This window comes from Erinaceus europaeus, chromosome 9 (assembly GCF_950295315.1).
Source record: "Erinaceus europaeus chromosome 9, mEriEur2.1, whole genome shotgun sequence".
Classification (NCBI taxonomy): Eukaryota; Metazoa; Chordata; class Mammalia; order Eulipotyphla; family Erinaceidae; genus Erinaceus; species Erinaceus europaeus.
Window position 1 is genome coordinate 31,899,976 of NC_080170.1, and position 24,072 is coordinate 31,924,047.

Here is a 24,072-nt window from a genome sequence, read left to right on the forward strand (position 1 = left end):
AACTATAGTGATTTTCTTAAGGTCACAGATATGGGTTGGCTATTATTTGTATATCTATTTGTCTGTCTATCTTTTTGCCATCCCCCTTCTCCCTTTTATGGCCCTGTCTTCTTTTCCTTTCTGAGTACAGTCTTTTTAAAAAATTTTATTGTTGTTGTAGCTATTATTGTTGCTGTTATTGATATTGTCATTGTTAGATAGGAATGGAGAAATGGAGAGAGGAGGGGAAGACAGAGAGGGGGAGAGAAAGATAGACACCTGCAGACCTGCTTCACCGCCTGTGAAGGGATTCCCCTGCAGGTGGGGAGCTGGGGCTTGAACTGGGATCCTTACGCTGGCCCTTGTGCTTCTAGCCACGTGTGCTTAACCAGCTGCACTACCGCCCAAGTCCCACAGTCTTTTTAAAGTTAAGCTGAACTCATTTCTGTCCCCAGACTATAAATACATCCAAGCATTACAAATCATGTACAATATTTACTCTTCTTTCAGCCAACTCAATGCCTTCTTTTGTTCTTGCTAGATTTTGTCTACACAGCCTTTGCAATGGTCCCTAAAAACCGTGGTGGCTTAAATCTAATCGTATTATAAGTTTTATCCTGTTCATCTCTCTTTTAAAAACTACTAGGGACGCAGTAGTGGAGGAAGACTTCAATTGGTGGTGGGTATAGTAAGCAGACACTTCTCATGGGGAAACAAGAGTCAGTACTCAGGGAACAATAACTGTCTCACTGTTACCTATGAATTAGGAGGGCGTTTCAATAATGAGTAGTAGGGTTTTTTTCTCCCCCAACACTTCATTATCTAAATGCTCTCCCAGCTGAAACTTCTTTAAAAAAATAGCATACAGTTATTAAATTCCCTTAATAAAGAATTTAACTGTGAAAAAAAAATAGCATACATATTAGCATATACATATATTTAACCAGAGCACTGCTCAGCTCTGGTTTATGGTGGTGCAGCGGATTGAACCTGGGACTTGAGAGCCTCAGGCATGAGAGTCTCTTTGCATAACCATTATGCTATCTACTCCTACCCTTCAAATATATTTTTTACTTTAATTTTATATTAATAAGGGATACAGATAGACAGAGAAAAAGATCAGAGTACTACTCATCTGGCTTATGATGGTGCTGGGGATTGAACCAGGGACCTGAGAGCCATAGGCATTAGAGTGCTTTGAAGAACCTTCATGCTGTCTCCCCAGCCTGCTGAAAATTCTTTATCAAGTTTTTTTTGGCTACATTCTCTTTTAGTTCTTGGAGGTGTACTTAGGCAGTCTAAAGAGGTTCTAAGATATAAAGCCTGTATCTGCCACAGCTCTAGTTCTAGTTCTACTCCCTTCTCCCTTCCTTTCATTCTTTCATCCCTCCTTCCTTCCTTCCTTCCTTCCTTCCCTCCCTCTCTCCCTCCCTCCTTCCTTTCTTTATTTCTTTCTTTTCTTTCGTCTCCAGGGTTATTGCTAGGGCTCAGTGCCTGCACCATGAATCCACTGCTCCTGGAGGCCATTTTCCCCCCTTTTGTTGCCCTTGTTGTTGTAGCCCTGTTGTGGTTATTATTGTTATTGTTGATGTCATTCGTTGTTGGATAGGACAGAAAGAAATGGAGAGAGGAGAGGAAGACAGAGAGTGGGAAGCAACTCCTCTAGGTGGCGAGCCAGGGGCTCTAACTGGGATCCTTTCGCTGGTCCTTGCACTCTAGTTCTATTTCTATCTCTTCTGACCATCAGGTCTTTTTTAAAAAAATTACTTCCTGTAATTGCTTCCCCGCTGAACACAGGCGTTGACAGGTTGACCCATACTCTCTTTTCCTAGTGGGACAGGGCTCTGGGGAATCGGAGCTCCAGGACACATTGGTGGGGTTTTCTGTCCAGGGAAGTCTGGTTGGCATCATGGTAGCATTTGGAACCTGGTGGCTGAAAAGAGAGTTAGCATATAAAGCCAAACAAGTTACTGGCTAATCATAGACCTAAAGGCTGGAGTAGTGCAGATGAAGAGTTGGGGGGGGGGGGATTCCCTCTGTTTTGTAGATAGCTAGTAGGCAGATTTTAGTTAAATTCCAAAGGGCCTATGGCTATACTAGGTTGTTTTTTTTTTTGGTTTTTTTTTTTTTTTCCCTTGAGCCTGAAATCTGATATGCAGGTGGATCCTAGTTATTTTCTTGGGAGATGATGTCATGGCTGGAAAAAGGAAACTGTTTTTTTAAAGCTAAGTCTATGTAAAAGAGCCTTGGGAGGGGATAGCTAGCATAATGGTTATGCAAAGAGACTCATGCCTGAGGCTCTGAAGTTCCAAGTTCAATCCCCAGCACTACTATAAGCCAGAGTTGGTAAAAAACAAACAAACAAACAAACAAAACAAAACAAAGAGAAAAGAGAGCCCTGTTGGCTGTTTCATTAGAATGATGAAGATCAGGGAGCCTGGCAGTGGTGCAGTGGGTTAAGTGCAAGGACCGGAGTAAGGATCCCGGTTTGAGCCCCTGGCTCCCCACCTGTAGGGTGGTTGCTTCACAGGTGGTGAAGCAGGTCGGCAAGTGTCTTTCTCTCCCCCTTTCTGTCTTCCCTTCCTCTCTCGATTTCACTCTGTCCTATCCAACAACGACAACAGCAATAACAACAATAATAATAACGACGACGACCAAAAAAAAAAAAAAAGAATGCTGAAGATCAGAAGCTGCAGTATTAGAGGTGCTGAGTGTGTGTGTGAGGAGAATCTGGAAATACGTACTATGTGTACTTACAAGTATGGATCACAAATTATTCTCATTTCTAGTGAACTTATCAAAAGCTCCACAGGAATATGGCCTTTTAGATTATTGCAATTGTTTTCTTAAGCAGATTTTAAATTATATGGGAAGTTACTTTATAAGCCCTCTGAGAAAAAGCAGACGGGGTCAAGGTCAGAAAAGTCCGGTAGGGCATCCAATTTATCTGATACTTGTAGAAAGAACTACATTCATAGTCTGAAAAGAAATCTATCAGAGCTTAATAATCCTCACTTGGAAGCTCTTTTCTATATGGAGCCTAATTTCTGACACTGAACCATAAAAGCTCTGAAATGTTGAGGAACACTTAGAAGACTGAAAATGAGGGGGCTGGGTGGTAGCGCAGCTGGTTAAGTGTACGTGGTGCAAATCACAAGAATCAGCATAAGGATCCTGGTTCGAGCCCCCCCCACCCCCCCCCAGCTCCCCACCTGTAGGGGAGTCGCTTCACAGGCAGTGAAGCAGGTCTGCAGGTGTTTGTCTTTCTCTGCTCCATTATGTCTTCCCCTCCTCTCTCCATTTCTCTCTGTCCTATCCAACAACAATAACAACAATATAACAACAACAATGATAAACAAGGGTAACAAAAGGGGGAAAAATAAAAAAAAATTAAAAAAGACTGAAAACGAATGGAATATGGTCTATGGGGTAACGATTAGTGGAAAACATAGTTCCAATCATGTTCAGAAAGCTACACAGAATTAGACGCTCCAGCAAATGTGTCAACATTAGTGCCAGTGGCGAGGACATCAGGAGCAACATTATCAAATCTAACAGTTACGTACGACTTTATGACTGTGTATGTGTGTGTATATTTCACTTAAATCTCAAAGCAGCTCTATCCTTAATTTTGCAAACAAGGAAACTGGAGGTCAGGGAAGTAAACAAGATGCCCTCATGGGTGGTGGAGTGGTAAGGTGGTATCTCTCCTCTATGTAAAAAACAAAAAATAACTAGTACAATCATGGGCCTTTTGGAATATAACTAAAATAGGCCTACTAACTATCTACAAAACAAAGACCCCCCAACTCTTCATCTGAACTATTCCAGCCTTTAGGTTCATGATTAGTCAACAATTTGTTTGGCTTTATATGCTAACTCTTTTTTCAGCCACTAGGTTTCAAATGCTAACATGATGCAACCAGACTTCCCTGGGCAGACCACCCCACCAATGTGTCCTGGAGCTCTGCTTCCCCAGAGCACTGCCCCACTAGGGAAAGAGAGAGACAGGCTGGGCTGGGACTATGGATTGACCTGCCAATGCCCATGTTCAGCGGGGAAGCAATTACAGAAGCCAGACCTTGCACCCTCTGCATCCCACAATGACCCTGGGTCCACACTCCCAGAGGGTTAAAGAAAAGGAAAGCTATCAGGAGAGGGGATGGGATACAGAGTTCTGGAGGTGGGAACTGTGTGGAGTTGTACCCCTCTTAGCCTATGGTTTTTGTCAGTGTTTCCTTTTTGTAAATAAAAATTAAAATTAAAAAACAAAAAGGAAACCTGGACCAGAAAGTGTATTGTTCAAGGCCCTGAATTCATTCCTTAGCACTGCATTAAAAATGTCAGGCTGAGTGATGTATTGCATGGTGTCACTCACTAAACAAAACAAAGTGCATGAGTATATATGTGAATGTATCAAAAAACGATGAGAGTCACTCACCGAAGCACTAAGCTAAAATGTGCAAAGCTTGATTTCTCCCGGACCCCATCAGGTATATATGTTGCCTTTACTTAAAAATATGTATATTCTACTTTAAAATATGCATAATATATTTCCCTTTACTACTTAGGGTTTTTCACACTAAGAAAATGTTCAGGGAGTCGGGCGGTAGCGCAGTGGGTTAAGTGCAGGTGGCGCAAAGTGCAAGGATTGGGGTAAGGATCCTGGTTCCAGCCCCCGGCTCCCCACCTGCAGGGGAGTCGCTTCACAGGTGGTGAAGCAGGTCTGCAGGTGTCTGTCTTTCTCTTCCCTCTCTGTCTTCCCCTCCTCTCTCCATTTCTCTCTCCATTTCTATCCAACAATGACAACATCAATAATAACAACAATAATAACTATAACAATAAAAAGACAACAAGGGCAACAAAAAAAGGGAATAAATAAATAAATATATAAAAAAAGAAACTGTTCAACTGCAGAGGCATTTCATAGGTACTTTTGCGCAAAGTATTTTAGGCACTGAGGCAGTATATGACAACCTATAATCAGGATGCTGTAGCTTATCTGGCACTGCCCACCCTGTGCATGAGTGCAGCCCACCCTGTGCTTGAGTGCACTCTACTGGATTAAGCATCAAAATACATTTGATGCTTTCTTGTACTACCTTTACCATGAACAGTTCATATTTATTCAGTTTTTTAAAATATTTATTTATTCCCTGTTGTTCCCCTTGTTTTATTGTTGTAGTTATTATTGCTGTTGTTGTTGTTGTTAGATAGGACAGAGAGAAATGGAGAGAGGAGGGGAAGACAGAGAAGGAGAGAGAAAGATAGACACCTGCAGACCTGCTTCACCGCCTGTGATGCGACTCCCCTGCAGGTGGGGAGTTGGGGGGCTTGAACCGGGATCCTTATGCCAGCCGTTGCACTTGTATTTATTCAGTTTAAATGCTGTCCTGTAGTTTAAAAAATGAGTGAGCGGTATATTGAAACCAGAAATAAGGAATCATTTTCTCAAGGAATTCTTAAGTAGGGCATTTATCTAGATAAGCTATTACTGTGTAAATTTCACCTTGGAAGGAAAGCATCCAAAGAAAGTTAAAAAAAAAAAAATATATATATATAACCAATAGTCAGAAGTGACCAAGATACAGATTCTATGAATTCTAGTTTAATGCTTTTTAAAGTCTATTTCTTACCTACTCATCCACTTGGAAGCAAACATTAGCCAAAGTCAGAGAATAAGGATCTATGTCTATGTTTACAGAGAAAATTTAGATAAGCATACTTCATTTAAATTCACTGCAGCCCAGTGGATAGAGCATTAGATGTTCAAGCATAAGGTCCATGAGTTTGATTCACGGCATTCTTTTTTTTTTTCCAGAATAATAAGGTCATCTAAAATGGTAGGATAATCAATAGCGGCATTAGGTGCACTTCTGATTTAAAGTATTCTGGTATCATTTTCCAGTAATTCCTGCGTATCTCAAAAGCACTGCAGTAATGAACAAGAATAGGTCTAGAAGTATGAATTGCCTAAACAAAAGACACTGCCATTGTCCACTATGTGTCAGGTTTTATTTTCTAATGAGTTATAGGTTGAGAATTATGGAAGTTTTCATTTTAACTTAGAGGGGGAAAAAAATCACAAAGCAACACAAAGCAGGTGATAGTGGGGTCTTAGCTTTGTCCTACCAGGGCATCCTTAAAAGATTTTAATGGAAAGAAGGGAACAGTATCAGTCTGGAAGAGAAACAAAAGTGTAAATGCTGAATCTGTTTTCAAATCACACCTCATCTGGTAGCAAGCATTATTACTGCTAATGCTTTCTGCCAAATGATTTAAACTTTTCTCCTAAGTTATATCATAATAAGTATAAAGACAGTTCATCATTAAAAAAACAAATTAGGCTCCTGCGGGCTGTTTCCGGTGTGGCGGCCGAGCCGTGGCCGAGTCGGGGGGAGACGGGGCGGCGGCGATCATGGCGGACGGCGGCTCGGAGCGGGCCGATGGGCGCATCGTCAAGATGGAGGTGGACTACAGTGCCACGGTGGACCAGCGGCTGCCCGAGTGCGAGAAGCCGGCCAAGGAAGGAAGACTTCAAGAAGTCATTGAGACACTTCTCTCCTTGGAAAAACAGACCCGTACTGCATCTGATATGGTGTCCACAGCCTGCATCTTAGTTGCGGTGGTGAAGATGTGCTATGAAGCTAAAGACTGGGATCTGCTTAGTGAAAATATCATGCTTCTGTCAAAAAGACGGAGTCAGTTAAAGCAGGCTGTTGCAAAAATGGTTCAACAGTGCTGCGTTTACGTTGAGGAAATCACAGACCTTGCAGTCAAACTTCGTTTAATTGATACTCTGCGGATGGTTATAGAAGGAAAGATTTATGTTGAAATTGAGCGTGCTCGACTGACTAAAACGTTGGCAACTATAAAAGAGCAAAATGGTGACGTCAAAGAGGCGGCTTCAATTTTACAAGAGTTACAGGTGGAAACCTATGGGTCGATGGAAAAGAAGGAGCGAGTGGAGTTTATTCTGGAGCAGATGTGGCTCTGCCTAGCTGTGAAGGATCACATCTGCACGCAGATCATCAGCAAGAAAGTCAACACCAAGTTTTTCCAGGAAGAAAACACAGAGAAATTAAAATTGAAATACTACAATTTAATGATTCAGTTAGATCAACATGAGGGGTCCTATTTGTCTATTTGTAAGCACTACAGAGCAATATATGACACTCCCTGTATACAGGCAGAAAGCGAAAACTGGCAGCAGGCTCTGAGAAGTGTTGTCCTCTATGTTATCTTGGCTCCTTTTGACAATGAACAGTCAGATTTGGTTTGCCGAATTAGTAGTGACAAGAAATTAGAAGAAATTCCTAAATACAAAGATCTCTTAAAACTTTTTACCACAGTGGAGTTGATGCGCTGGTCCACTCTTATTGAAGACTACGGAATGGAATTAAGGAAAGGTTCACTAGAGAGTCCTGCAACTGATGTCTTTGGTTATACAGAGGATGGCGAAAAAAGGTGGCAAGACTTGAAGAACAGAGTCATTGAACATAATATCAGGATAATGGTCAAGTATTATACCAGGATAACAATGAAGAGAATGGCTCAACTTCTGGACCTGTCTGTTGACGAATCAGAAGCTTTCCTGTCAAATCTAGTGGTTAACAAGACCATCTTTGCTAAAGTGGACAGGTTGGCAGGAGTCATCAACTTCCAGAGACCTAAGGACCCTAATAATTTATTAAATGACTGGTCTCAGAAACTGAACTCCTTGATGTCTCTGGTCAACAAAAGTACACACCTCATAGCCAAAGAGGAGATGATACATAATCTGCAGTGAGGGCTTCGGGCCTTCGGTGCTTTTACAAGAGTTAAAATTGGGAGAGACTTTGAATGGTGTCTGTGTCTGGGCTTTGATTGTTTTGTTTTTTCCTATTCTCAGCTTCTTACTTAACATTTAGAAGATAGTGACTAAGTTTGAGATGCCCCTTTGACCTTTCAGCCCCATGATTTGATCGTTACCTGCATTTTCAGTTGATTTCAAAAAATATGACACATTCCTGTTATCTGAGTCGTTAGTGTGTCCCAGCTTACCCAAATACATTTTTTATCATTTGAAACCTTTCTGTTAGTCCTTGTTTTCATTCAGCTAACAACCATAATAATAAAAAGGAGTGTTTGCATGTTTAAAAAAAAAACAACAAAAAAAAACAAATTAAACCTCAAACTTCCATTTGGGTATTAATGGACATGAACTATTACTTCCAAAACCATGGTTATTCTAAAGTCTAGAAATGATTTTGTAGTATTCCATGCTTCAAGAAATATGTAACACAAGATCATACTTATTTTTTGCACAGTGTTAAAATAATAATAGTGACAAATGGAGGAGATGTTGAAAGACTTCATACATTCAATGAGAATGACAAATGGAAAACTACAAAATGATATGGTATCTTAATCCTTTCCTACATTTTAGCACTAATGTGAGAGTAAGATATTTAGAACATATTGAATTATTTGGGTTTTTTTCCTTTTACATAAAATTCATTTCTTAATATGTCCTAATGGTTTCCACAGTCAAACCATTTCCCTTTACTATTGTATCTTGTGTTATGAATTATGGACTTTTTCTTGATTTTTTTTTTCCTTTCCATTAGGGTTTCATTGCCTGCACAATTCCACTGCTTCCAGTGAACCTTTTTTTTTTTTTTCTCCCACAGATAGAGGGGGAAATGCAGAGAAGAAGAGTGAGACAAAGAGGAGAGATTTCACAACATTACTTCACTGCTCATGAAACTTCTCCTTTGCATGATGTTACCATTGGTGGCTGGGGGCTCAAACCTGAGCCTTCATTCATGGTAAAGTGCGCTTTACCTGTGAGCCATCTCCTGGCCCCATTTCTTTTTTTTTCTTTTTTTAAAAATTAATTATTTAATTAACTAGTTAATTATTGTATAGAGAAAGAGAGAAATTGGGGGGGGGGAGATAGAGATGACAGAAGGATACCTGCAGTTCTGTTTGAACCCTAAGACAGCAGGAACCTCACATCTTCACTATAGAGCCCCTACTTCCCCCAGTCCTGGAACCCTTGGATAGGGCCCACTTTCCCGTATGCATCTCCCAATCCAAACCAAATAACATTGCATCTGCCGATCACAACCTAACCAAAGCAACGATTGCTACCTCAACATGCTTCACCTCAGAATGTATCCAGAGACTTCACGTGTGGAATGACAACCCTTCAGCTTCATTACTCGGGTGAGACCTTTCCTTTAATAGTACACTCTAATTTCATCTCAGGTAGTTCACTTTCTAACAAAGTCCCATAACCTAGATATACACCAGTTTCTGTGAGAGAGAGCTTATGTGCACACGTATCCATAAACTACTGCAAAATATATACCTGAAAGCAGGACTACACTAGAGTTTGCAGTGAGTACCTCCCTAACACTTCCTCTCCACTATTCCAAGCTTGGGATCCATGATTGCTCAACAAATTGTTTGGCTTCATATGTTAACTCTCTTTTCAATCACCAGGTTCCAGATGCCACCAGGATGCTGGCTAGGCTTCCCTGGATTGAAGACCCCACCAATGTGTCCTGGAGCTCAGCTTCCCCAGAGTCACACCCTACTAGGGAAAGAGAGAGGCAGACTGGGGGTATGGACCGACCAGTCAACGCCCATGTTCAGCGGGGAAGCAATTACAGAAGCCAGACCTTCTACCTTCTGCAACCCTCAATGACCCTGGGTCCATGCTCCCAGAGGGATAGAGAATGGGAAAGCTATCAGGGGAGTGGGTGGGTTATGGGGATTGGGTGTTGGGAACTGTGTGGAGTTGTACCCCTCCTACCTTATGCTTTTGTTCACTAATCCTTTCTTAAATAAAAAAAAAATTAATTATTTAATTAACTAGTTAATTAATTATTGTATAGAGAAAGAGAGAAATTGGGAGGGGGAGATAGAGATGACAGAAGGATACCTGCAGTTCTGTTTGACCACTTGTGAAGCTTTCCCCCTGCAGGTGGGGACTAGGGGCTTAAACCTGGCTCCTTGGGCATTGTAATGTGTGCACTTAACCAGGTACTCCACCGCCTGGCCCCTGGCCCCATTTCTTAATTGTTAGACCTTCTAGCTGGATTGTTGGATTTAAAATTTCTCAGACTAACAGAGATTTTAAAAAAAATTTATGTGGCCATTCTTTTTATTCTGTTACTCTTTTATTCTGGAAAAATTTCCCTGCCATTCATTAGGAGAGCTTTGAGGGCCAATTACATTACTGAATGAAACACTATGTATGCCTAACAGCTATGTAAGTCTAATCAAATATATGTACACCATCTCATGTTCATGAATGGAATAGATATTTCTTCCCTCCAGTTTCAGAATCCATGAGCATCACAATGGAAAGAAAGGAAACAAACATATCTAATTATAACTGCAGAATTAATGGGGGGAGGACAGCATGACTTTAATGCCTGAGGTTCCAAAGTTCAAGGGTCATTGCCCTGTACCAACAACTGAACAGTGCTCTAGAAGAAAGAAGAAAAAAAATGAAGATGGAAAAGTGGGTCTGTAATTTTTTTCCCCCTCCCATTGGTATAAGTCCTAGGTTCTTCTGACCATTTCTCTACTGAGTATGCTGATGCCTGGTGTTCACCCACTTTCCCATTCCTTATTCATGTGAACAGCTTAGACACAGTTAATAGAATATCATTTACTAAAATCTAACAACACACTGAAAAAATAATAACAATCCAATAACAGCATGGAGATACAGAATTGCTGTGATGTCTAGTCTCTCAAAGAAATGCAGTACAAGATCCCCCACCCCTTTTCTACAGGATGCTGATATGGAAAATAAAAACAACTTCATCATTCTATCCACATCCATCAACCTCATGTCAGTTTGAAGTCTGTTGGCTACCACTCCAAGAAAGATGTTTCAGCATTTTAAACTCTGGGGTTTGGAGTTAGGGAATTATTCTCCTTGAAAGGAATCACATCCTAGACCCCGCTAAGTGATGTGTAATGCTTATTTTTCTCAGTGACTTTAAATTCCCTATAGACATGTACTTTAAAAGTGTAGCTAAGAGGTAAGTAACCCTTTTAAAAATAAAAGCCAAATTCCAGAATTTGCAATGCTTAATTTTATATGTCAGAAATCAAGGAAACAAAATAGTTTTACTATATGAAGAGATTATGCCATACCTCTTTTCCTAACTTTTAATTTACTCTTAAAGGTAAGAGTACATTTTAAGGTATCTCTTTAAAATCTTAAAAAAATAGTCATATCATTTAATTCCTGCAAAGGAGCAAATGCTTACATAGACCTACTATGTTTCTGTCATTGGCTTCATATTTTAAGATGTGTCTATGTCAAATCATCCTCAGAAAGTCTCAAAAGCTGATTAATTTGCTCAAGGTCACTACATATCCAGTTAATGAATAAAAAATTATAACAGGTCTGTTAGATCTTTTTTATAATTACTTTATAATAACTTTTTATAAGCTGTATGAAATTCTACTTTCACTAGTACTCCTAAATAAAGAATATCTATCATATTGGCTTTACAGTTAAATTCCAATAATTAAATCAGAAGAGTCATGAATAAAGTGCCATTGTAAAGTAAGTATGATAGCAAATGATTTTTTTTTGAAAAACTGTTGTGCTATTAATAAATACTTCTCAGTTGACTGTTTTCTTTCAGGAATATTAAATATTAAGTGCATACCATGATTTTGTTGCCTCAACTTGAGAGACTCATCATTTAAGTCTGAGGCCAATAGTTGGATTTCTGAACTTTAATACATACATCTCCACACTAAAAATGCTAACACCTCTGATAAAATGCAGACTTCCACGGCAGAAGCCACAAATTTTCCCCAAAGGAACTTTATGCCATGTCTTGACTTAGTCGTGTTAAAAATACGTTTTAAATGCTCTTTTTACATATCTTCTGACAGAGGAGTTGTATCACTGCACCATTAATTGGGATGTTCCTACTGTGCTAAAGAATTCTGCAAATACAATTAAAAATTAATAACGCAGGTCTTGTTGGATGACAAACTGCAGCATCCTGGGTGTGTGACCTGGTTTTGGAGCAGTTCCTGAGATCTCCACTTCCCTACAACTAGAAATTAGGGATATAATGGAGCTGCTGCATTTACTCTCCAGGGTAATCTGGACCCAGTCATGATCTTTCATCTGCTTATTACTGAGGAAGAAGCTCTGTTCTCTCACAAGATAGGTGGTCCAAACTACAGCAGTTAGGATCGCCTTAGAGTTGTATAGATAAGGGGTCCCTTAAAAGTCATAGTTACTATTTACAACAATGTTCAGGCAAACTGAACTCAGTCCCCCAAAGAAACAACTGAATACAAATAATACTGATGATGATCATGGAGACAAATAAGCTAGAAATCTCCTGAATTAGAAATCATAAGAAAATCTATGCAAGACATTTCAAAAACATTTCTATTACAGACAAATTTTTAGTAGCAAACCCAAGTACTTCATTAATAAAACACTAAAAATATATAGGTTTTCAGCAACTTTTACATTGTTTTGATGGTGAAATGTATTTGTTATTTCTAGATACAACAAAATAAATATATTTTATTTAAAAAATTTTTATTATCTTTATTTATTGAATAGAGACAGACAGAAATCGAGAGGGGGTGATAGAAAGGGAGAGAGACAGAGAATCACCTAAAACACTGCTTCACCACTTGCAAAGCTCTCCAGTTGAGGATGGGGGGTTTGAACTCAGGCCCTTGCACATTGTAACGTGCACTCAAACAGATGTGTCATCACCTGGCCCCTAAAATAAATATTTTAAACATATTTGCTGAAATTCCTGTATTCAGGAAAATAAAAATGCAGTTCTCTATGCAAAACAAATAAACAAATATAATATACTAGAACTAATAATTTGCTAACATATCAGGGAGATAGTGCACTCAACTTTCATGCTTGAAGCCTCAGAGATCACCTTCTCTATTTAAGGCATCATCATATGCCAGAGTTGAATAGCATTCTGGTCTTTTCTCTTATGAAAAACAGACAAAATCTTAATAAATAATTGTAGTTGTGTTCTTTTTCTATAATCATTTGCTTAATACAGTATGATTTATTCTTTTTCCCCTTTTATGGTGGGCTGGGGCTTTGTGCTTATGCACACCACTCTAGGCTACTTCCTCCCTCCATTTAGACAGAGAGACAGGGAGGGGGAAACACCCCAAGACCTTCCATATGTTGCTTGGGGTAAAGCACATGGTAATGCAGACACCCTTTCTTCCTAGTGAGCTCTCAGGGTCTCTTATTTATCTTTACATTTTCAAAACTCAATTCAGTGCCAAAGAATGTTTGCTTCAAATTTCATAAATCTGTTTTCAAAACAAAAACAAAAAAATCATGGCCCAGAGATATTTTACGTGGTAGGGTCCATGCTTTACTATGTGCTAAGTTCCAGGTTCAAACCCAACTTGTCTGAACTACAAGCAATGGGAGATGTCTCTCTGCCTCTTCCTCTGTTTCTGAAATTTAAACAGTGAAGACAATCAGCTTAGGAGCAGTGGAATTGTGTAGCAGCAAGAAACACCCCCCCCCCCAGTGCCATAAAAAAGAAAACAGGCAGGAAAATTAGATAAAAAAGTGGACAACAACCAGATTCCAGATGCTAGCATGATGCTGACCAGAACTCCCTGGACAGATAACCCCACCAATGTGTCCTGGAGCTCTGCTTCCCCAGAGCCTTTCCCCACTAGGGAAAGAGAGAGACAGGCTGGGAGTATGGATCGACCTGTCAATGCCCATGTTCAGCTGGGAAGCAATTACAGAAGCCAGACCTCCCACCTTCTGCAACCCACAATGACCTTGGGTCCATACTCCCAGAGGGATAAAGAATAGGAGTGCTATCAAGAGAGGGGATGGGATACGGAGTTCTGGTGGTGGGAATTGTGTGGAGTTGTACCCTTCTTATCCCATGGTTTAGTCACTGTTTCCTTTTTATAAATAAAAAATTAAAAAAAAAAGTTACAGTAAAAAAATAGTGGAAAACACTTCAAAAATTGACTATTTATCTGATGTTGGTTTCACATATCACACAATCCTGGGAATCTGGCATAATAATATACTGTATCAAATGCCTGTTCCAAAGATTTTTATATGTAAAAGAACTCAACAAGTTTATTATAACATGATATCTTCTATATGCCTGTTAAGGAAATAGTTATAATTAAGACAGAGATTAAGGAAATGGATTCTGAAGCTATACTGGTTAAGTTTGAATCCTTATTCCACCCATTACTAGAACTAAGGCAAAAATTTTAACTTCTTTCTTAGTCACTTTTGCTGAAAATAGTACTGATAATAGTTGCTCTCTCACAAGTCCTAGGTTTTAGATGAGTTTATATATGTTAAACACTTAGAAAAGCATATATTTTAAGAAAGGATCATATAGGAATGATTATTTGTAAATAGTACCTATATATTTAATAGAAATCAATATTTACATATAGTAAATAGTACTAAAAAGGAAATGGTCTGTACTGTTTATGCTATGATAGGGTTTAACCTAATTATCAATTTTTAGTAGTCATTCCTTTCCTCACTGTTAAGTTTCATTTAGAGAAATGCAAACTCAGTGTATGTGTTGTGGTTTCTGTGATATTCCTGGGAAGCTGTATAGACTACTTCAAACTGACAGAGAGAAAAATAAAGCATATATCTATTCCTGTATCTGCTGCCTTGGGCCCGGTAGTGGCACAATTGGTAGAGTACACAGGTTACCTGCATATGTTGCCTTACTTACTAATTTAGTTGTGTATGTCCCGTTTGCTCTACCTTTATTTATAGCATTGCCTTTTGTTGTTGCTGTTGTTATTGTCCCCAGGGCTTCACAGTTCCAAACTGACTTACTTAATTTTTTTACAGATAAAGACAATGACAGAGAAACAGGGAGAGAAGCAGCACAGATGCTTTCTCCAGTAAAGTGGCAGGAGGTCTTAAACATAGTTGGTACTGAACAGCAAACCCTAACAAAAGGACTTTTCAAAGTTAACCTAATTACCAAATAATGTGATGATAACATTAACTATCGATTGTCTTTTTGAACCCTAAGACAGCAGGAACCTCACATTTCCACTATAGAGCCTCTACTTCCCCCAGTCCTGGAACCCTTGGATAGGGCCCACTTTCCTGTATGCCTCTCCCAATCCATATCAAATAATATTGCATCTGCCGATCACAACCTAACCAACACAACGATTGCCACCTCAACATGCTTCACTTCAGACTGTGTCCAGAGACTTCATGTGTGGAATGACAACTCTTCAACTTCATTACTCGGGTGAGACCTTTCCTTTCATAGTATACTCTAATTTCATCTCAGGTGGTTCACTTTCTAACAAAGTCCCAAAACCTAGATATACAACAGTTTCTGTGAGAGAGAGCATATGTTCACACGTATCCGTAAACTACTGCAAAATATATGCCTGAAAGCAGAAGTGCACTAGAGTTTCCAGTGAGTACCCCCCTAACATTTCCTCTCCACTATTCCAAGCTTTGGGTCCATGATTGCTCAACAATTTGTTTGGCTTCGTATGTTAACTCTCTTTTCAGTCACCAGGTTCCAGATGTCATCAGGATGCCGGCCAGGCTTCCCTAGACTGAAGACCCCACCAATATGTCCTGGAGCTCAGCTTCCCCAGAGACCCACCCTACTAGGGAAAGAGAGAGGCAGACTGGGAGTATGGACCGACCAGTCAACGCCCATGTTCAGCGGGGAAGCAATTACAGAAGCCAGACCTTCTACCTTCTGCAACCCACAATGACCCTGGGTCCATACTCCCAGAGGGATAGAGAATGGGAAAGCTATCAGGGGAGGGGGTGGGAAATGGAGATTGGGTGGTGGGAATTGTATGGAATTGTACCCCTCCTACCCTATGGTTTTGTTAATTAATCCTTTCTTAAGTAAAAAAAAAAAAACATAGTTGGTGTGCAAGGTAAAGCAGGTGCACCAGCCAAGTGAGCAAGATAGCTGGTCCTATACATGCAGCAATATAAAATGTGAACTGTTTGATGATTTGGTAATCTCCTTAGCAACCTGTTGGCTGCTGCCCCAATTTTAACTCCTCCTGTTAAGTCTAAGAATCTTATATTAATTTCTCTTGTCTAGTCTTTCTTTCTCATGACACTGATCATTTCTTTAGGTCAAGCATCTGACTGATTTTAGTTTCTTTACTGTAGGATCAGACATGGTCTATTTGCTCCTAAATGACAATTTATTAAACTAAACTGAAAATCGACATACAAAATGAAGAGTTTCTTGGCCATGTATTAAAATATTTGTGCTCATATTATTTAAAAGTTTTATAAACATCTGACAAAAATATCCTGAAAATTGTTCTGTATCAAAAATTACATTAATTAGCACATTACATTTTAGTCATATGAATATAAGTATTACAAATATAAAATATGATACAACTCCTGAAAGCTTCTGATTTCCTGATTAAATAAAATTGATATGTTTATATAAATCTCTACACACATGAGTAAACAACACATAGGTTACTAGGGACATGAAAGCTTCTGAGTAAGAACTCGCTGAGGTATGATTCAAATTTAGGTTGAGGAGCATGGATACTAAGACGTTTTCCTGTACAGCAAATTTGAGAGCTACCAATCCTAGACTTTTCACAGCAACCAAATGTCTAATCAAATTAAAAAAATAATCAGAATTAGAGTTACATCTACCGAAGGTTCTAATGCTTACTGATTGATACACAGTAACTCAGATATATAGGGAACAAATTTTTTGTCACTTGGATGATTATTTCTACTTTTGATTTTTACATTGGCAAATACTATTATCTCAAAACTGACAATAATCCTCTCCTTCTACCTTGTATGAGCATTTTGAAAATATGGCCTTGGAATTTAACAATATTGTTAAAATTAACATGATAGGAGCTTAATGTTTATATACTGTTAAAAAGACAAAATAAAAAGCAAAGTAAGATCATGCAACTGTTTTCATTGCAAACACCTGAAAATACAAATATAATACTTTACAATTTTATTTTTGCGGAGCCGGGCGGATAACGCTGTGGGTTAAGTGCACATGGCACGAAGCACAAGGACCGACACAAGAATCCTGGTTTGACCCCCCAGCTCCCTACCTGCGGGTGGAGGGGAGGGGTCGCTTCACAAGCAGTGAAGCAGGTCTGCAAGTGTCAATCTTTCTCTACTCCGTCTTTGCCTCCTTTCTAGATTTGCTACCAGCACACTGCTCAGTTCTGGCTTATAATGGTGCAGGGGATTGAACCTGGAACTTCTGGCATCTCAGGTATAGAATTCTGTTGTACAAACAGATATGTTACTTTTCTAGCACAATTCCAAATGTTTTTGACTTATGATAATGAGTCATTACTTCAATTACATAACTTCAATAAGAAAACACCAATATGCTCTATCATGCAAAGATAAATGTGTTAAATAAGTCCAGATATTTTGTTTTATACTAAATCATCAGTCTGATTTTATCCCATCTACTTTTGATATATTTTCATTCTGTAAAATCTTAGGGTTCCATGTAATGCCTTTAAAATGAATAAATACTCCACCTCATCAGCTGGGGCCCTATTTGGGGAATCCTGAGATTCCCAAACAGACATGATGGGCCTAGGCCTCGAATAAATCCCTCTCTCCATTATTACTGGTCATCTCTATCAGGAACAACAAAATAGACCCCTTTGTGGGCCCCCATAGATCCTTGCTCTCAACTTGGATCAACAATGGTTACACCTGAAGAAGATGGGTGCTGATATTGGGGCAGTATGGAATGTTCCTACTCATGACCACAGAATGTGAGCTCAGATCTACAGGGATGCAGAGGTCACATAGGCTCCTAAGCTGAATATGGGCCCCAGACCAAATCAAATCGATGGGGTTTACAGTCAACGATATTTATACACCTTTCCCATATCTGGGAGCTACTCTCTTCCCTGATCCAGCTTTCTGGTCCTTTTTCCAGCCATGACATCATCTTCCCAGACAATAACTTGGATCCACCTGCATATTAGATTTCAGGCTCAGGGGAAAAAAAATAGTATAGCCCTTTGGAATATAATTAAAATATGCCTACTAGCTATCTACAGAACGGAGACCCCCCTCAACTCTTCAACTCTTCATCTGCACTACTCTAGCCTTTAGGTTCATGATTAGCCAACAACTTATTTGGCTTTATATGTAAACTCTCTTTTCAGCCACCAGGTTCCAGATGCTAGCATGATGCCAACCATATCTCCCTGGACAGATGACCCTACCAATGTGTCCTGGAGCTCCGATTCCCTAGAACCCTTTCCCACTAGGGAAAGAGAGAGATAGGCTGGGGGTATAGATCGATCTGTCAACACCCATGTTCAGTGGGGAAGCAATTACAGAAGCCAGACCTTCCACCTTCTGCCTCCCACAATGGCCTTGGGTCCATACTCCCAGAGGGTTAAAGAATAAGAAAGCTATCAGAGGAGGGAATGGGGGATGGGCTATGGATTTCTGGTGGTGGGAATTATGTGGAGTTGTACCTCTTATCCTATGGTTTTGTCAGTGTTTCCTTTTTATAAATAAAATTTAAAAAATAAATAAATACAACTGATAATTTTTTTGGATTAGAACTTTGAATTCTCTGCTGTGAATTTCCTATTGGAATTATATAAAAAGGAATTTACTGTGAATTCAATATACTGGAATATAACAGCTCAGTTTCACTAGGTGGCGCAATAAGAATAATTTATCTTACTGCTTCCACTGTTGGAATGTAAAATAGGACAAAGTTTTCAACATTGATGTTTGTAGAATTCACACCTAAAACTGTGGTATTTTTTTTATTTACTTACATAAGAATGTAATTCTTGTATTATTTATGGCACAAAGAAAAAAATTCTTTATATATTATTAGATTGGACAGAGAAATTGAGAGGGAAGAGGAGATAATGAGGGAAAGAAAAAGATAAGACACCTGCAGACTTGCTTCACCATTCATGAAATGTCCCCCCTGCAGGCGGGGAGTGGGGGTGCAAAGGAAATTTTAACACAACGAATGATTTATTTTTCCTCTGGTTACCTTGAACTCTTAGGACTGGGTCTACACAAACAATGAAGTAAAATGACAAGACTTCACTAAAAACTTACAAACAGTATCGATTGAGAAGTGAAAATTACTAGTAAATTATTTTTAATTTAGAATATAGCATGTATATATAGCATGTGAGTTTTATAGCATGTGAGTTTTATAATATATAACAAGTTAGAAGTTCTGATATTAAGCTTTTTAAATATCATAGAGCTGAAAAGGAATGAGGTAGGAATCAAGAACTGGATTCTAGTTCTGGCTTATAATTGATCTTATCTGTGGTCTGAGTTGCAGCTTCCAAACAGGCAGCTAACAGAATTAGATACTATTCATTTTTTAAAATATTCCTTTGGCATTTCCGGGGAAACTTATAACTAACTATATTTTGCCAACAGTATGTCATTAAACAGTTTTTGAAGAATAAAGATTAAATTAATATCTTATTTTAATTGGGTGAAACCAAAGATTAAAATCTGAATAATCTTAATAGATACTAGAGTCAACATTAAGTAGAAAATATGATTAGGTTTATTAACTCATGTAAGCAGAAACTATATGTAGAAGAGCATTTGTTTTCTTTCTGGGTAGGGTAAATTTAAAACATCTCTCAATTAGATTCAAATTTCAATTTTTTTTTAAATCAAGGTTTTACAAATGTAGTATGCTTGAAATACATCCAGTGCTTCTCAATCACTGGCCCTCAGTATGTTACAGATGGACTAAAAAACCTACTACGAAATCTTTCTAGGCAGGGTCTGAGGTGTTGGATTCCTCAGCTAGTGGCCTCTAGACAACAAAAGCCTCAAAGTTTATCACAGTGTGCCAACTAAAAGTAATTGCTTTTATGTCATGACGTGAGGAAAACCCGAGAAGCATTGTGCTACAGCTAACAACCTGGAATTTACATAATTTTACCTGCACTGAGCTCCTTGAAAGACCTTTGGAAAACATTAAAATGTCTCCTTTAAACTTTCTCCACAGTTAACTTGAAGATTCAAGCTTTATATAATTGCAAAATTTCAAGCTGAGATTAATTCTACTAAACAATATGAATACTGATGACTAATAATTACAGTGGTATTTTAACACAGGGAAATATGTATGGTTCCAGTTTTAAATAAGCTAATTTATCTAAAACCTATTTAATAGTAAACAAACACATCATTATGTATGTCATATACTATGTTCTTGGCTCATCAATTTTAATACTGAATTAAACTGCTACATATTTTTGTGCAATTTTTTTCTCTGCTGCTAATATAGAAGATTAAATAGAACCTGTGAGAATGAAGGCATATAACAGCCTCAAAAGTTATTAATTTATGAAACAACATGTGGCTATTATCCAGGTTCTATTTTCTTCTTGTAAGTAACCTTTACTGTGTATGCACAAATTCTCTCACTATGCATATGTATGTTTTTGTGTGCACACAGTTTCTGTGAAAATCCTTTTACTTTGTTCCTAAGACTAAGGCTGCAGTCACTACTACAAATGATGTGAAGAATATGCCTGATGTTATGACATATGTGACATGTAATACCTTAGACTAAATTGTATTTTATAGTTAATGGCAACAAATCTAGAAAGTGTAACGTGAAAAACTGTTAATTTAAAATCATCACTGAGAGTTGTCAGCTCTGCAAAACTATGAAAGCTACTCCTGATTCAAAATGAGTTAAATATTAAACAAACTTCTCTGGAGGAAGACACTACAGATAGTATTGTCAGTGTTATCACAAAGATTAACATTCTAGTCATAGATCTTTAAGGGGGGGAAAGTATACCAAGAAGGGACAATGGCTTCTGGGAAGCAAAGGTAAAAACAGACAGATAAAACTCGATGATGGCATCAGGGCGAACCTCCCCAAAGACCCTCTTACGTCCTGGTTACTGCCTACTATATTAAGACTGCCTTTCTCATCACTTAATGCTTATTTTCATCACTTTGCTTAAAATATTGATAATCAATTAGGGCTACGTCTGTTTTGCCACAGAATCTGTGTCACAGTCTATCAGACTGTCAGAATTGTCAGGGCCAATTCAATCCTCATTCAAAGTTAATTTTTTCTTCATAAATCTGCCTTTGGAGGAGTCATTAGGCGCGGAACATAGCCGGAGGTGCAATCACCTATTCTCTTTCATTAGTGGCAGGCAGAGAAGGTGAGGGAGATTATTAGAACTTTGGAATGATCACAAAGCAGCGTGCTGCCTGTCAGATCCCCCCAACATTTAATTCATCTCGCCAACTCACCAGCACTCTGTGCCAACAGTTTTAAATGGACATTATTCATGAACATCTGTGACAGGCTGAATATTCGGAACTGGAAATGATGAAAAAGCAATGCCCCCTTTGACTTTAAAATTAATTCTATGGTCAAAACAATTAAGAATATAACAAACATGCTTTGTGATGTTATTTTTATTCACCTAAGATATATTTCAGAAACAAAACAATTTACTAGTGTTAATAATATACAAATATACAAGGGAAATGAGTATATAAGAATTCTTAGTATTAGTCAGTTTCCGAAAGCTTATTTTTATCTACACTAGGGATGAGCAGGACTTTTCCCAAAGGTGAATTTAAAATTCACAGTAAAATTTAAATTTCTATTTAATGTGAATATCTATTTTAGCTGTATACTACAAAATGAAATCAATAAAAAGAATCGAGAGAGAGAGAGAGAGAGAGAGAAGCGGGAGAGAAACCAGAGCATTATTCTGGAATATGGCATGCTGGAAATCAAGCTTTGGAACTCATGCTTGAGAGTCCAGTGCTCTAGTCACTACACTGCTTCCTAGACTGTTAAATGTTTTACTAGTCTTATTTAACTGAAATTTCACCTATCCTGTAGTCTTCTCCCTTTTACAATATAGGAAATTGAGGCTTAGAGAAGGCACAGAGCTACTGAGTGACAGAGTCACAGTGCAAAGCTGGCTGTCTGGCCCCACAAAGGTCTCTGCTCTGCAACAGGAATGATCTAATAGCCACAGCTTTGCCCTTTTGATAGATCAGCAATGTGTGTAAAATTAACTTGTTTTCTACTTAGTTTAATATTTTGGTTCTGATCAGATAGGTTGCATTTTGTAAAATTCATATAATAAGGAAGTATTTCCAAGAAACCAGTAGGTTCAAACAATCTGGTTGGGGTTTATTAGCCTTATCTGTATGCAAGACTGAGAAGGAAGCTTGACTCCTATCTTAGACAAAAGCACAGTAAACAATGTTCTCATTCAGGTTAGGACAACAAAAAGACTTGAAATATAATGTTTCAAATGGGAGGTGATGTTAAATGCTTCCATATCTGTGGTTTCATACAGAGAAATCCAGCAGTGTATTTCAAGAACCAAAAATAGTTCATACTCCCAGATACAACTGCACCTCTGAAAATATAAATCAAAGAAATAAGTTCAAAATGAAAAAAATATGCATAAGAAATGCATATTTAATAGAATAAAGCAATACTGTAGTTACTCATCTCAGCAAGTGGCTAAAGTTATACTTTCTGAGCAACTATTACAAAGCCAATTAAATCACAGTAATTGAAATTATGTGATAAATTAGGAAAAGACTCTCACAGATAAAAAGGTAGCAGCAGAAAAAACAAAAACAAAAAACCCCCTTAATTTAGGGGCCAGAGATGCCAGAGGTCCAGGTTAAGTCATCAGCACTACATATAGTAGAGTTGAGCAATGCTATTTTTTTTCAACCATAAAATTTATTAAGAACTCATTTTTTTAAAAGTGATGCTGTGATACAAACATATGAATAAGGAAAAAGGAAGCAATACAAAATTTCCTTTCAGGGGGACGGGTGGTGGCACAGTACTAAGCACAAGGACCCACTCAAGGATCCAGGTTTGAATACCTGGCTCCCCCACCTGCGTGTGTGTGTGGGGGGCTTCACAAGCGATGAAGCAGGTCTGCAGGTGTCTCTCTTTCTCTCTTCCTATGTCTCCCCCCTTAATTTCTCTCTGTCCTATCTAGTAAAATGGGAAAAACGGCCACAGAAGCAGTGAATTCGGAGTGCTGGCAACTCAACATAACCCTAGAAGCAAAAAAAAAAAAAATTTTTTTTTATATACTAAATTTTAATTTGTAATTTGATCTCTACCTGAACTCTGTTATGTATGATGATCTGAGTAGCAAGTTTTAAAAATAATTTTTACTGGGGATTCATTTTTTACAGTACAGTTCTTCTCATCTCCCTATGAAAGGTGTCTGTAGAACACTATCAACTTTAACTTAGGTCCTTTTCCATCATCAAGTACCAAGAAAAGACACTGAAGTCTTTTTCACCCCCACCCCACATTTACCCCCCTTCTTCCCCAGGGACCTTTGCTCTGGCGCAACATACCACACCTAGTCCAGGTTTTGCTTTGTGTTTTCCCTTTCTGCCCCTCTTTCTTAATTTCACCTATAAGTGAGATCACCAATGTTTTGTCCTCTTTTTGGTTTATTTCACTTAACATGATGCCTTCAAGCTCCATAACAGCCAAATAGTACTCCACCGTGTAGCACACACAACTTTCTTAGCCACTCACCTGTCACTGTACATGTGGGTTGCTTCCAAGATTGAGCTAGTACAAACTGTTCTGCTACAAACAGTGGTTTACATAGATCTTTTTGGACAGGTATTTTTTTGTCTTTTTGAATAAATCTCTAGGAGATATATTGCCGGCTCACAAGGTAGGTCTATTTCCTGTGTTCTGTGAAAACTCCAGACTGGTTTTCCATACAGGTTGGACCAACAGCAGTGTAGAGGTATTCCTTTACCCCACCATTCTTGCAAGAAATACAAAAGTTTCTTCTACATACTTATGAAGTTTTCATATGTAATTTGATCTCTACCTGGACTCTGTTATATATGATGATCTGAGAGGCAATTCCTACACCAGTGACATAAGTATTTTAATATTTGCTCAAGCCAAGTCAACCTTATAATTGTGACTTAAAAATAGTATTGGCAGGAGTTGGGCGGTAGTGCAATGGGTTAAGTGCAGG

General features: G+C 38.5%; 2 protein-coding genes across 7 annotated transcripts in view; one reads left to right on the forward strand and one right to left on the reverse strand.

The window, feature by feature from the left end:
* Nucleotides 1–24,072, reverse strand: part of RSRC1 (arginine and serine rich coiled-coil 1) — a 365,711-nt gene that overhangs the window by 78,130 nt on the left and 263,509 nt on the right. The window lies entirely within an intron of this gene.
* Nucleotides 6,386–8,052, forward strand: LOC103111729 (26S proteasome non-ATPase regulatory subunit 12-like). The gene has a single exon (XM_060197596.1). It carries the CDS (start codon nucleotides 6,398–6,400, stop codon nucleotides 7,766–7,768), a length of 1,371 nt encoding a protein of 456 aa, XP_060053579.1. The 5' UTR covers nucleotides 6,386–6,397; the 3' UTR covers nucleotides 7,769–8,052.

Excerpts from the sequence above, each read along its gene's own strand:
- LOC103111729 (XM_060197596.1), top strand. The coding sequence starts at position 6,398 with ATGGCGGACGGCGGCTCGGAGCGGGCCGATGGGCGCATCGTCAAGATG.